Here is a 13,864-nt window from a genome sequence, read left to right as displayed (position 1 = left end):
CTATGATCCCAGGAAAAGTGAAAAATACCGTCACCCTTTTTTGTGCTATTCCTACCACTCAACTTGAAACACTATTTCTTAACATTATAGAACTACAAAGCCACTATACTTTAAGACTCACAAAAATTATTTTGCATTTTAAAAAGCAGTCTTACTTGGTAAGAACAACTAAACCTATTAGTTCTTTGGAAACTTGTTCTTGAAATTTATGTTCTTCTGTCTGATGATAAAAGTTGAACATGAAATCCAAAACAGTCTCACTTCGAAGCACTTTATGGCTAACGTCAGTGCAGAGCATAATGCTGTTTTCATACTGAAGGATGGAAGTAGTGAAGCCAGGCCAAATCACCAACCTGTCAGGCAAGATGGGGGTCATGAAGAACCTCTCCACATTCAAACACATTCTGCACACACTAAGTTGCGTTTTCACTTTTATTAACTGGGTCTAAACTGTAAGTTTTTGAATGAATCAATTTCCTTATTTCTAGGATTTACATGGTTCCAGCTTTAAGACCTTCAATATTATAATAATTGTATAAGTTTCATTTTAAATGAATGTATTAACTTTAATCAACTATTCATTACAGTGGTCTAAGACTTTAAAAAGCTGTCAATCTGCACTTTGGGAGGCCGAGACGGGCGGATCATGAGGTCAGAAGATCGAGACCATCCTGGCTAACACGGTGAAACCCCGTCTCTACTAAAAAATACAAAAAACTAGCCAGGTGAGGTGGCGGGCGCCTGTAGTCCCAGCTACTCGGGAGGCTGAGGCAGGAGAATGGCGGGAACCCGGGAGGCGGAGCTTGCAGTGAGCTGAGATCCGGCTACTGCACTCCAGCCTGGGCAACAGAGTGACACTCTGCGTCTCAAAAAAAAAAAAAAAAAAAAAAAAAAAAAAAAAAAAAAAAGCTGCCAATCTAATTGAAAGCACCTACAATTACTATGATAAACTTAAACCTGTTGGGCTGCAATATTTTATTTCTTACTTGTTTTTTTTGACAGAGTCTTGCTTTGTCGCCCAGGCTGGAGTTGGCATGATCTCGGCTCACTGCAACCTCTGCCTCCCGGGTGTAAGCACTTCTCTGCTTCAGTCTCCTGGTTAGCTGGGATTACAGGTGCCCGCCACCACACCCAGCTAATTTTTGTATTTTTAGTAGAGACAGGGTTTCACCATCTTGACCAGGCTGGTCTAGAACTCCTGACCTCGTGATCCACCCACTTTGGCCTCCCAAAGTGCTGGAATTACAGGCATGAGCCACCACGCCCAGCCTTTTATTTCTTATTTCAACTTTAGATTCAAGGGGTACACGTGCAGGTTTGTGACACGGGCATACTGCACAATGCTGAGGTCTGGGTACGAAAGGTCCCGTCACTGAGGTGGGGAGCACGGTACCCAGCAGGCAGTTTTTCAGTTGGGCTGCAATCTTGATACACCACATTAACTGATTATTTTTATCTAAGGGCAAAAATACAAACTTAGCACTGGACAACTATGTATTCTTCCCTAGTGACAGGTAAATTATGTGTTTTTTTTTTTAAATCCAAATATTCTGGGATGTCTCCTCATTATTCAAGTTAAATAGTCACATAATGTGATGGGTGGCATTAACAGTCACTGTAGTAAATTCAACCATTTCAAATTAGATTATTATCTCAAAAGTTTGTAATTAAGCCTAAGGAATACTCAACTTTCCACTTCATACAAACCTGTGACTTGGAATATCAATTGGGTCATTTGGGTTATAATAATTTCGTCCAATTTGTTGCAAATTCATGATTTTCAAAAGCCTAAAAATTGAAAGGTCAGAATAGTGAATATTGATAAATATCTCCAATACGGCAATCAGAACAGCATGTTGTTTAGAGCAGGGGTTGGCAAACTGTGGTCTGTAGCCAGGCCAAATCCAGCCTACCGGCTGTTTTTTATGGCCTATGAGTTAACAATGGTTTTCAAATATCCTTGAGGTTGGAAAAAATAAAAGATTATTTCATGACACATGAATTATCTGAAATTCAGATTTCAGCATCCACCAACAGTTTTACTGGCACACAGCCATGACCGCTCACTTACACACTGTCTCTGGCTGCTTCGGTGGTCCCGCAGTAGAGCGGAACAGCTGCAAGAGATGACACGGCTTTCAGAGCCTAAGATGTTTACTATCTGGCCCTTTGCAGAGAAAAGTTTGCCAACCCCTCATTTAGGGAAAAATAATCTACCAGTTACATTAACTGAAAACGAGTATTTATCACAATGAATTGTCCTATCAGTGTCAGTTATCACTAACTTAAATTAATACAAGTATTCTGGCCCATTATTCTCACGAAAATTTCAGCCTCATCTGGATTCTCATCCCCCTCAAAAAATAAAAATTTTTGCAGACCATGTGTCTTGCTTTTGGATTGGGAATATGTGGTATGTACCCTGAAAGCAAATTATCCAGCACGCAGTGTATCTCCTGCAGTGGAACAAGCGAGCTGAACTCTGCCCTCCTCCTGACCAAGGACCCACTGTGGGGAGCAGGAACACCAAGTCTGCAACGTCCTCACTCTCGAGGATATGAGCGTCTGAACACAAGCTCAGATAGCATTTGAAGTCAACAGACTTAGGGAGGGAAAGGCAGGATACTTGCTTAAAGCAAATAGACGAATTTTCTATCAGTAAACCACACCTTAAGTTACTGCAATACAGAGAAACCCAATAATCTCAGCCAACGTTGAAAATCGAGGAGACTTGAATGTAGATGATCAATGTACAATTATTTCAACTTTGCTGGTTTTCCTCTTAATAAAATGTTGAAATAAAACACATACCTCCTGAAAATAATATTATAGAACTGCAAACAAGTTGGTGATGTAGGTGGAAGTTCATTTGTTAAAGTGATCGTTATCCTCACATCCTCTCCGTTCCGGGTCTTACTAAAAACTTCAGTAACCTGAAGCCAGAGAGGTGAAAACCCAAACTTTAAATCCTTAAAGGACAACTCTGCCCAATCACAGACCGCTTGCTTAATAAGGCAACACTGAAAACTATAAAATGTTTCAACTGGATTTTTTTTAAATGGCTCTGAGAAAAAGAGTGGCTAAGTGTATTATAATTCAACTGTAACCATCAAGTTATTCAGACAAATATGACAATGCTACAATAATGCCAAAGTACCCGATGTGTTTATTCCGTCACATCAGACAGGAGACTCCTGGGGTCTCTCTAAAAGCCATGTGAACTATCTTACATGGTAGTAGTTTTGCCTTGAAGTGGAAATTCCCCATCTCCCTTTTGCCAAATAACCTTTTGCTGTAGTCTTTTAGGTAAAAATAATATTGTTCCATCAAAAGCATGACACTTTCCAATGAGATCCTCATGTTGAAAAAGAAGAGCTGAACGGAGTCGCCTGGCTTCCATCAGTGGGTTATAGTCAATATGATACTGATACAAGGCCCACTGGGGACGGGATGTCAGTCGGAAATGGTTAGTGCTTAACCTCACTATGATGCCTGAAGAACCTGGAAAAGCAAGTTACAGTCAGTTAACAAAATATCAAGTTTATTTTTCCTTGAAACCTTCCTACCATGACAAGGCAGGCACAGTTCCGTAAACCAAGGCTAAGAGCAGCAGACAGCATCCGACTCTGGAGACCACTAGTCTACCTCTTTAGGTGAATTTCTAAAGAAGCATACATTTAGAAACAGATCTTCCTTAGACTAAGTAATTTACAAATAATTTTGCAACAAAACCAACCAAATCTCTTCATGGCAAAGAGTTTTGAAAGTGATCTATTAATATTTAATGAGATGACGTTTCAAAATGTGCAGTTCAAGATATTATCTATAACCTATTTCATCAACGCCAAAAGAAACAGAGAGAGGAAAATGCAAAACCCATGCAGGATCCTTGACCAAATAAATACCTAAACTAAAGTGCCTCAATTCACTGTCCTGTGTACCTGAGACGTAATCTCACAAAAACTTACTCTTAATTAACCTACCTGTTTTTGATTCTTTAACATGGTCTAGGTTCTGCCTTGTATTCACACCAAGATCGTGAAAATCTCTACGACGACCTCCTCTCTCTGCTAATGATAACTCCTGAAATCCAGCAGATATCTGGAGTTCTTAAAAAAGAAAAATTATCTACTTGAAATAAAGTATGAAGTAAAGGATGACAACATTAACTCCCACAGTGCTAATATATGTAATCCAAAGGATACTGAGGTGTAGGAGACAATGCATAAAACAATCCTATCAACATGTTTTTGGTATCTGCCAGCCTAACGAGAGAACGGTTTCCTATTTATAACTTCATTCACAAAGGCTTTCTTGTCACTGTCCTGGGAAGTTGCAGATGCACTCTTTCAAGAGATGTACACCTTGAAAAGATCAAGCCGGCGGGACTGTGGTGCGAGAGTGGAGCAGCATATGTTTGCTGACTGGGAAAATATTTTTCTGTATTGTAAGTCTAATAACTATCTAAAGGTCTTCATGTATTTTCCACAGTCTGTCATGATGCAATTACAGCTACAGGAATTGGTGGCTTAGAGAGTTTAAATCTGTAACCTGGATTAGAAAACTTACATCTAAAATGCAACTTCCTCACTACCTGATTCCATTCAGAATCAGAAGAATGGATTTCTGCATCTGCACATATTCTATGGCCACGACACGCATCTCATACTGGTAATAGGTAATAAGCTTGTGATTAATCAGTTCATGCTTACTGCTACAAGCTGTGGTTATAAGAACCTAAATTATTTAAGTCATTTGATTTGCTGAAATTATACAATTATCTCAGATCAACAATATGATGTGAGCCAAAAAACCAGTATGAACTTTGTAGTCAAGTGTTAAAATTCCAGCTGTCAATTAATAGGCATGTTATCTTTTGTAACAGAGATTACCAGTTGACTATCCAATAACCAATCCCTCATTCTTTAAAAAAATTATATTTTGGGAATAATATACTTAAATAGACCAAAATTTCCACCCTCCCCATGGTTAGGGATGGCCTAAGAGACTTAAGCAGAAATTGTAGGATGACCCTTTTGGAAACATTCCATAAGAGAGCCAATAGCTGACTTGTGACTTTTGTACTTCCTGCCCCTTTACCCTGCCCATGAAGCCTGGAATCTGGATCTGGCAGGGAGGGCTCGAATACAGAAGTTCTGAACCAAACAGAGGTCTTAATTATGGCAGTCATGGCCCAGGACAAAAGAACAAAAAGATCAGAGTCCAGTTCTCTTCTGACCACAAACACCAGAACTGCCTACTTTCTAGACTTCCTCAGAGAAATAACAGTGGCTTAAAATATTTCAGTTCTTGCTGTACTTTGGAAACCAGTTATTTAACATGAGCGTTGATTCTTTCACCTGAAAAATTGAGAATAAGCATCACAGGCATGCAATAAGTTTTAAATATCACATCTAAAGCACTTTAAAAGGCGCTTCCATGTTAGTTTCTGTACCTCATGATTTGGAGGGGGCTCTACCTAAAAATCTGTTAAATATGTAACTGTTCATATTTGTCTCTCTCAGTGAGTTTTTTATCCCAGAGACTTGGTTTAAAGTATTGATGGCATTGGGCGAGTAACTACACTAAATCATGCATACTGAATCCAACCTGACGACACTGAAGGGTCATAAAGGCTGATTTTTTTCCTTAAAAATTTTTAATTTGTCTTGAAAAATTTGGTTCTGGATGCAAAAATCCAATTGCCAGTTTCTGAATAAAAACAATGATGAAATCTGTTCCGCTTGAGATATACAGTACTGCCATGACACTGAGCCAAAGCTTGATTTTGTCACTCGAAGAGGACAGATTTCAGAACGGACAAGACTGGGAACCTTGCTAATTCCCCCTTCCATGCAGCTCCCAGAGTGATTTATTTCAAACACAAATCAGAGCTCACGCCACTGTGCTGTTTAAGAACCTTTCAGTGCATCCACATCCCCTTTACAGAAGGAAAATCAAGGTCCAAACAATGTCTAATTGGCAATAATCTGTTAAACGTATATTAATTTCTACAAAACAATAGGTACTTGAGCATTTACTGTGACAAGCAATTCTCAGATATAATCTCCAAAAAGCAGTGAAAGATGACAAAACAGGCCTTTATTTGTTACCCCACGGATTAGTTAATGGCCACAGTGATCTTTACCTCTACAGGTAGACACTACCTCGTTACAGATAGGGAACCGTTTCATAGAGTTAAATTTGAAATCCTGAGTAACCATTTTCTTTTAAAGTCATTTACTGGTGAAGACTGACACATAAAATGTTTAAGAAATTAGATTTAAGTATTTTCCACAATTGTATTTGCGTGTTATGGCAACATTATAAGGAAATGTTTCTTAAACAGTTTCAGCACAAATTTTTGTACCAAGTTTTAATTCAATAAAATTTGCTGCATATGTTGAACACAGTTGTTAAGATCTCCTGTTACTTTCTCTTCACCTTGTGACTTGGCTGTTCCTCCTACTGTTCCTCTCTGCCGTCCACGGCCAAATAACTCCCCCTCTGCTGGTGGCTGCTGAGACCTAGGCTGAATATAACCAGGTTGCTGACTCTGTAGTTATAGAAAAATAAAGAACATTCTTTTTGTCAAGCGGTCACAGACACCAGAGAAAATGTCCAGCCTTAAGTCTCAGGAATTCAACCAACACCTATCTAGATTAATAATCAAATAATTTATTCTTAAAAAGAAATTTGAGAGAAGAGTCACCAAATAAAGTCATGAATCAGCTTCTAATATCCGGAGGAAACAGGACATGATCTGCCTTGCTCACTCCCTATATCCTTCCCAGCACCGTCTTTAGCTTATTTTCAACAGCCTAGGCTGATCGAGATTCAAGGACATGTTCTGTAGTCAGAAACGGCGAGACACTCACAGCAGTGGAGCCCACCAGCGGCACTGTCTCCTGACCGCGGGCCCTTCCTCTGGCTCTGGCTCTGGCTCGCCCAGTCATTGTTTTCTATTTCTGGAGAGGAAACAATCTTGAAGACAATAGTCAATGGAGGCAACCGCATTTGACCATTTCTACAATGTTACTTTAAACTTCTTTCAGATTCAAAAGTAAGCTCGCCAGGCAATTAGTATGTATCCTTCTAATCTGTAATGACAGTTTTTTAATGTAACATTCCTGCATTCAGCAAACTCAGTTGCCTACCTTGCACTGGGCACTGCTGTAGGGCCAAAGGGGAAAATGTATTTTAATAGAAGACTTAGTTTTTCATTTGGATTATTTATTATAAACAGACTTAGGAGGAGAAAGTGCTGAAAGAATTAACATGCTGGTGGCTGGTTCTTTCCCATTTGGAGATACACATACACACACATACACACACACACACAGAGAAACAGGGCACTTGTGGCAAGTGTCCTGCCAGGCCCCTTAGATAATCCTTCTGCATACATAATGAGTTTTCCGGGATCTTCCCAGAGTTCCATGTGTGGCTTACGCTGAACATACCCAAACTAGTATCTCTTCTACCTCATGTCCCCATAATCTCATTCTTGGGGAGTGGCATCATCACCTACGTTGTATCTACATAAAAAGAATGGAGTCATTGATTTCAAAACTACTTTATTTCTCCTACATCTGCCAGGACCATTCTCCCCATTTCTTCAACATCATGGTGGCACTAAGTGCTTCCTGTGAGCCGGGATCAGCTTTGGGCTCAGCTATGACAGCCTCTCACTCTTGCCGCGGTGGTACACAGTGTCATCAGGCTATTAAACGTAGAGGCCTCGGAGCTCAACTGCCTGAGCCCAACTCCTTCACATTTTAGACAACATGAGAAAACGACATAGCCTGTGACTCGTTGTCGAATGGTTGGAATAACCTACTGCACAAGTCAATGGTGAGGATCAAATGAGAACTCACACTGACCTCCGGTGAGCAGTCAACAAACATTAGCCCTAATGGAAAGGGCAGGTAAAATCGTAACTCCACGTGTTAAAAAGTGTGATGAAGGAAATAAGCAGAAAGTTCTTACCAAAAAGAAAGTAGGAACTGATGTAAACCCTAAAGAGGCCTGCCTGTAACAAGGCTTAAGCTGAAATGGAGAATCAGGAATCGGAAGGCAGGGTGATACCAGTCTTCCACACAAGCGGTAACAACCCACACGTAAGTGCTTGAATTGGATGCAGAACCAAAAGACGCCCAGTGGGACTGGAAAGGGAAGGAACAAGGGGAGCGGAGGAATTCATGTGGACAGGGAGCGGACTGCTCAGAGTCCTGCAGACAGCTTGGATACTCAACACATGAGAAACCATCAAAGGTTCTACATGGGGCAGGCGATGACATCATTTACCATCACTCTGCCTTAAGTCACGTTATCTTTTTCATCCTTTGAATTTTAACAGCTTCTAAAATTCTTGGCTTCATGATCTTCACAGAAAGACATTTCTAATGCCATTTTTCAATTTTAAAAACCTCTGACTTCCTATTGTATTTTACAGGATTAAAGCAAACATTCATCGTATAAGACCCCCTACTCTAAATCAGCAATTTCCAAAGGAGTTTACACAAGATAATCCGCTGAGGTGCCAGCATATTACAACTAACTTTAAACCTCATGTTAAACTGCTTTATATTTATTTTATAATGTGTGTATCATGATAATGGTTACGTATGCATACTCAATTTACACACTGGGCACATGGTGCATGAAAGTCTCTTGCCGATAATCCACAGGCAGCGTCCCTAGCACGCCGGCCATGGACCCGTACGGGAACCAGGCCACACAGCAGGAGGTGAGCAGTGGCAGCAAACGTGACAGCCTGAGCGCCCCTCCTGTCAGATCAGTGGAGGCATCAGACTCTCCTAGGAGCGTGAACCCTACTGTGAAGTGGGCGTGCCAGGGATCTGGCTTGCATGCTCCTGATGAGAATCTAATGCCTGATAATCTGAGGTGGAACCATTTCATCCTGAAACCATCCCCTACCAGTCAGTGGGAAAGTTGTCTTCCACGAAATCGGTCTCTGGTGCCAAAAAGATTGGGGACTGCGGATCTAGAGATCAGTCTGAAAGCACCTGCCTGAGACGCCAGCAAACGCTACTTGCTTCCTATCACAATCAATTCCGTGACTTACCCTATACCACGGCACAGTCTCTGCTAAACAAAGCCTCGCCCTCCTCTGAAACCACAAGAATCCAGTGAACCACTTAAGGACCAGCTCGCGGGCCATCCCTTGCCCCCTTCTCTGAAAGCCGTTTCCCCGGCGTGGCCACGGTCACTCTACTACATGGTAACCTGCTTTCTCCCTCTGCACATCCCTGCACTCCATAGCTTCTACAACTAGGCTGCGAATTACAATTGACGCCTTTGCACCCAGATGGCCGCTTGACACCTTACAAACAATAGTGTGAAATAGTGATAAAAAAAAACAGGGACGAGCTGAACTCTCATCTCCAGCAGGAAATGCAGTTCTCAAAGCCTGTTCCTTGACAGGCAGCATTTGGACTGGCTGGTAACAGAAATTACGGGGTGGGGAGCGGCTCTCAGCCCTGGCGAGTTAGCAGCCGGCTGGAAGCAGCCCTCCAGCTGATTCTCATCATCTCCAGGGCCTGAAACCCAGGGCAGCGCGTTGTGCTGGTCACTAAATACCTGGCGGGCCCAGCGCTCTACGTCCAGGTTTCCCAGCACAACTCCGGTTTTCAGCTTTATCTCCTTCCAATCTCAAAACCACCTCAGTCTGGATATCGAATTCTTAAAGTCAGAAAACAAGTGTGTGCTTCCAATAACCACACTCGCTGGAAATCACATGCCCAATTCATTACCAGCTCTGCCAAAGACTCTTCCACCTAACAACATCCCTCCGGCCCTGAGCTCAGGACGACGCCATGCACGTGGGAACCACCACCGCGCCACAGGCCAAAAACCGTTGGGCGGTCCATTCTATGCCAGCGGGGTCTCTCTGGCCACAACTTAAAAACGAAAAGGAAAGGGCGCAGAGAACAGGCTGCGCAGGGCTCCAGCCGGCTTTACCCTGGAGGCCGCAGGGGCTGAAGACAGCGAGAGCATCCATCCCGGGAGCTCCCAAGGCCCCCGCCGCCCCTTTCCCTCCACAGATGCCAAGGGCCCGGCCGCCAGCACCCGCGAGAACCCCCCGAGCCTCGCAGAGCCCGGCCCTTGTGGTCGCCGCCTCACTTGCGGTCCTCCGGAGCTCCGTCCTCTTCCCAACGTCCGGCTCCCAAGGCTCCCGGGGACACAGCGCAGCGGCTGCAGACGCGGGAAGGGGGCCTCGCCCTCCGCAGAGATCGCGTCCCGCGGCCGCGTGGGTCAGGCGGGACGTCCCGAAGGCCCTCCTGCAGGGCTCCCGGGTCCCCGCAGTTTCACGCACTGCCGCCACTGCGGAGACCTCTGTCCCCGACCCCCGCACCCCCAGCAACTCAGGCCTCAGCCTCTCACCCCGGCCCCTGCACACCCCGCACCTGGGACCTCACCCCCGCACCCCGGCCCCTGTACCCCCGCACCCTGGCGCCACAGCCCCGGCAAGTCGGGCCTCAGCGCCTCACCCCGGCACCGCACCCCCACACCTGAGACCTCGCCCCCGCACCCTGGCCCCTCGCCCCCACACCCCGGCGCCACAGCCCCGGCTAGGCGGGTCTCAGCGCCTCACCCTGGTCCCGCACCCCCCACACCTGACACCTCGCCCCTGCAGCCCCCGCACCTGCAACCTTGCCCCTGCACCAGGGCTCCTGCATCCCCTGCACCTGGGACCTAGTCCCCGCACCCGGCTCCTGCATCCCCCACACCTGCGACCTCACCCCCGCACCCCTGTCCCCACACCTCGGGCCTCACCTCCACATCCCGGACGCCCGGCCGCCGCCCCCGCACCCCGGTCCCCGCACACCTAACACCTCAGCCTCGCCCCGCACCTCGGACGGCCGCCCTCGCCCTAGTCCTGGTCCTCGCACCTTAACCCGAGGCCAACAGCCCCAACGGCTCCCGCGGGGATCCCTCCGCGCCGCCGACTTCCCAGGACCTCCTGCGGCCTGCGCCCACCTCGCCTTCGGTGCTGGGTTCCCGAGAAAGCCAGGGACACGCGGGCGGCGGGCAACCGGCGCTCTTTTCCTGGGCGGATGAACACTTCATTCCAGACGGCAGCCTCGTGGCAGCGCACCATACGCCCAGTAACGGCGGAAAGCGGCGCGCGCCACGCCCTCATTGGCTGCCCAGCGAATGGCGGTTTTCAATGTAGCGGGCGCGGGACCAGATGAGCCCGCCCCACAGGCCGCGGCCCGGGCCCCGCCCCTCCAAGACCCCGCCTGGTCCCTCCCAGACACCCCGCACAGGCCCCACAGGCCCCGCCCCCGCCCCACAGGTCCCGCCTGGCCCCGCCCAGACACCCGGCACAGGCCCCACAAGCCAGGGTGACCGCCCCTCTCACGGGCCCTTCTGCCCTCCCTCACGGGCCCTCTGCCCCTCCTCACGGGCCCTGCCTCCCCTGCCTCGATGGGGTCCCTGCCCCTCACTTCCCTTACAGGCTGCCTCTCATTTCCTGCCTCGAGACTTGACTGGCCCTTCGCTCTGAGCACTCCAGCACAGCCCTACAGCTTACAGGCATCAGCCTGGGCCTTACAGGCTCCTGGCCTCTCTCACCAAGAGAGAGATGGTGTGGCCTCAGCCTTCTCTCTGCCCCTCTTCGAGGACCTCTGGCCTGGCTCCCTGGGCCCCACACTTCCCAGGCATAGGCCCCATTAAGCTTACAGGCACGCCCCTCACTTCAGGCCTCGGGCTTCTGCTGCGGCCCTCGCCTCTGCCCTGAGACTCCTGCCTGGCTCCTGCCCAGACACCCGGGCACAGGCCCTCTACAAGCCAGGCATCAGCCCCCTGGCCCTAAGGCCCTGCCCCTCGCCCCATCGGGTCTCTCTGCCTCGGCCTACAGGTGGCCCTGGGTCTCCTTGCTCCCGCCCTGACAGGCTCCTGCCCCTGGCCTCCCCACGGGCCCTGCCCCCTGCCTTACGGGTCCCCTGGCCTCAGCTTCATAGGTCTTTCCTTGTTGTTTCTTGCCTTTGAGAGCCTGTTTCTTTGCTCTTTATAGGGTTTTTGCTTTCTGTTTCTTTGAGATTCCTTTGTTTGCCTTGCCGAGCCTTTGGGGAGGGTTTTGAGAGGTTTTGACATTTCACTTTTCAGACTGTACTTGGTCCCCATGTGATACTCCCAGATATGCTCCTATTCTCCTATTATATTCCTCGAACGCCCACTCTAATCTATAGGCCCTCTGGCAGATTGTTCCTCTTACGCTTCGCCCAGACCCCTGGCCTTCGATGGCTTGGCTCTTGCAGTCCCCCAGTGCGAGTCCCCTGCAGGCCGACACAGGGTCGGGCCAGTGCTTTACTAGCTCATGGAACGGGGCAGCGGTGCACGAAGCTGACCCTCCATGGACCTCGAAATTGTGGCCACGTGGGCACCGAGCGCCCCACAGTGGACTCGATCTTGGGCTGGCCCTTAACGTCGAAAGCTCTTTCACTCATCACACAGAGATTTGAACTTTGCCTCCAAAGTAAATAAAGCTGCAATGCAAGTCTAAGATGCCGGGCGGCCGTTACCTAGAACCTTAGCTTTCAATGACTTGTGCCTTGGGTGCCTGCCAACGTGGACCGCAGGGGTTCTCGGCCCTCACCTGAGGGAGATCACCTGCAGGGCTGGCTGGGACGCAGACCAGAGATTCCCGGCTGCAGGTTCCGCAGGTGGGGCCCGCCGGCTGCATTTCCAAGGCGTCGCAGGTGGTACTGACCGGATCTACGCCGAGCTAGGTGTCCTCCATAGGAGTTAATTTCCTCACTGAGGCAAAGCCAACAGCCACAAAACAACCGGAAATATTGTAAGATAGAACAGGTTTATTTGTCAAGGTGGAAGTGGGAACCGAGGCTCACTAACTGCCTGACTTGTTATGTTCCAGAACTACAAAAATGATTGTAGGAGGTAGTAGAAATATGGTCGCCTCTGCAGAAAAGTTTTAAAGCTGCATTTATACGGTAAATATAGTGCTTTTTCCTCTTTTTTTTGAGACGGAGTCTCGTTCTGTTGCCCAGACTGGAGTGCAGTGGCAGGATCTCGGCTGACTGCAACCTCCCAGCCTCCTGAGTAGCTGGGACTCCATACAGGCACCCACCACCATGCCCACATAATTTTGTGCTCTTTGTTTTGTTTTGAGACAGGGTCTGTCTCAGTCAGGCTGGAGTGCAATGGTGTGATCATGGTTCCCTGCAGCCCCGACCTCCTGGGCTCAGGTGATCCTCCTGCCTCAGCCTCCCCTGTAGCTGTTACTACAGGTGTGTGCCACCACACCCAGCTAATTTTTGTGTATTTCTTGTAGAAAGAGGGTTTCATCATGTTGCCCAGGCCGGTCTCAAACTTCTGGGCTCAAGCGATCCACCCATCTTGGCCTCCCAATGTGCAGGGATTACAGGCATAAGCCACTGAGCCCAGCCTACATATTGCTTATCACTCATACTTAAAAGCAGATGCTTGGGAATTGGGGGCTGGAGAGGGCTGATGGCTCCCCAAGTCACCTTCCAAATCTTATGTCTCATCTGTGCCATGAAAGGGGCAGGTTAGATGTCAGCGTTTCCCACACTAGCCTGAGTGTAAGCATTCACTGAGGGAATTTCCAAATAATACAGACTCCCAGATCATGCTGATTCCAGGAGGTCTGGGATGGGTGCAAGGAATTTTAAGAAGTACCATTGTTATTCTTATGCTCAGAGAAGCCTGATAAACTTGGGGCAAGGTCAGAAGGCATTGGAAGTCGGTAGTATGAAAGAAAAATAGCTTTCCAAAGGCATTCGCTTTGTAAAAACTAAATGTTGCCTTTTGGAATACAATGTGAACATAACTTTTCCGAGGATTTAAGGTGTTGATG

The 13,864-nt window shown here is 47.2% G+C and overlaps 1 protein-coding gene across 6 annotated transcripts in view; it reads right to left on the bottom strand.

Annotated features, from left to right (window-relative positions):
- Nucleotides 1–11,129, bottom strand: part of PIWIL1 (piwi like RNA-mediated gene silencing 1) — a 35,128-nt gene extending 23,999 nt beyond the window's left edge. For 3 of the 6 annotated variants that reach the window (XM_021923143.2, XM_021923147.2, XM_021923148.2), the window contains exons 1-8: nucleotides 10,875–11,129; nucleotides 6,879–6,968; nucleotides 6,445–6,556; nucleotides 3,984–4,109; nucleotides 3,287–3,501; nucleotides 2,812–2,933; nucleotides 1,708–1,788; nucleotides 156–353 (exon numbers count right to left, since the gene is read on the bottom strand). In XM_021923143.2, coding sequence (XP_021778835.1) covers nucleotides 156–353; nucleotides 1,708–1,788; nucleotides 2,812–2,933; nucleotides 3,287–3,501; nucleotides 3,984–4,109; nucleotides 6,445–6,556; nucleotides 6,879–6,956 — 932 coding nt within the window. In that variant the 5' untranslated portion in view covers nucleotides 6,957–6,968; nucleotides 10,875–11,129. Of the gene's footprint in view, nucleotides 1–155; nucleotides 354–1,707; nucleotides 1,789–2,811; nucleotides 2,934–3,286; nucleotides 3,502–3,983; nucleotides 4,110–6,444; nucleotides 6,557–6,878; nucleotides 6,969–10,143; nucleotides 10,266–10,849 lie in introns of those variants that run through there. The other 3 variants (XM_021923145.2, XM_021923146.2, XM_021923144.2) reach the window with 3 other exon arrangements.
- Nucleotides 11,130–13,864: the final 2,735 nt, after the last annotated feature.

The sequence above is a fragment of the Papio anubis genome, chromosome 9, assembly GCF_008728515.1.
Source record: "Papio anubis isolate 15944 chromosome 9, Panubis1.0, whole genome shotgun sequence".
NCBI classification, from domain to species: Eukaryota; Metazoa; Chordata; class Mammalia; order Primates; family Cercopithecidae; genus Papio; species Papio anubis.
Note: the sequence above shows the minus strand (reverse complement) of the source record. Positions and strands in the feature narration are given on the sequence as shown.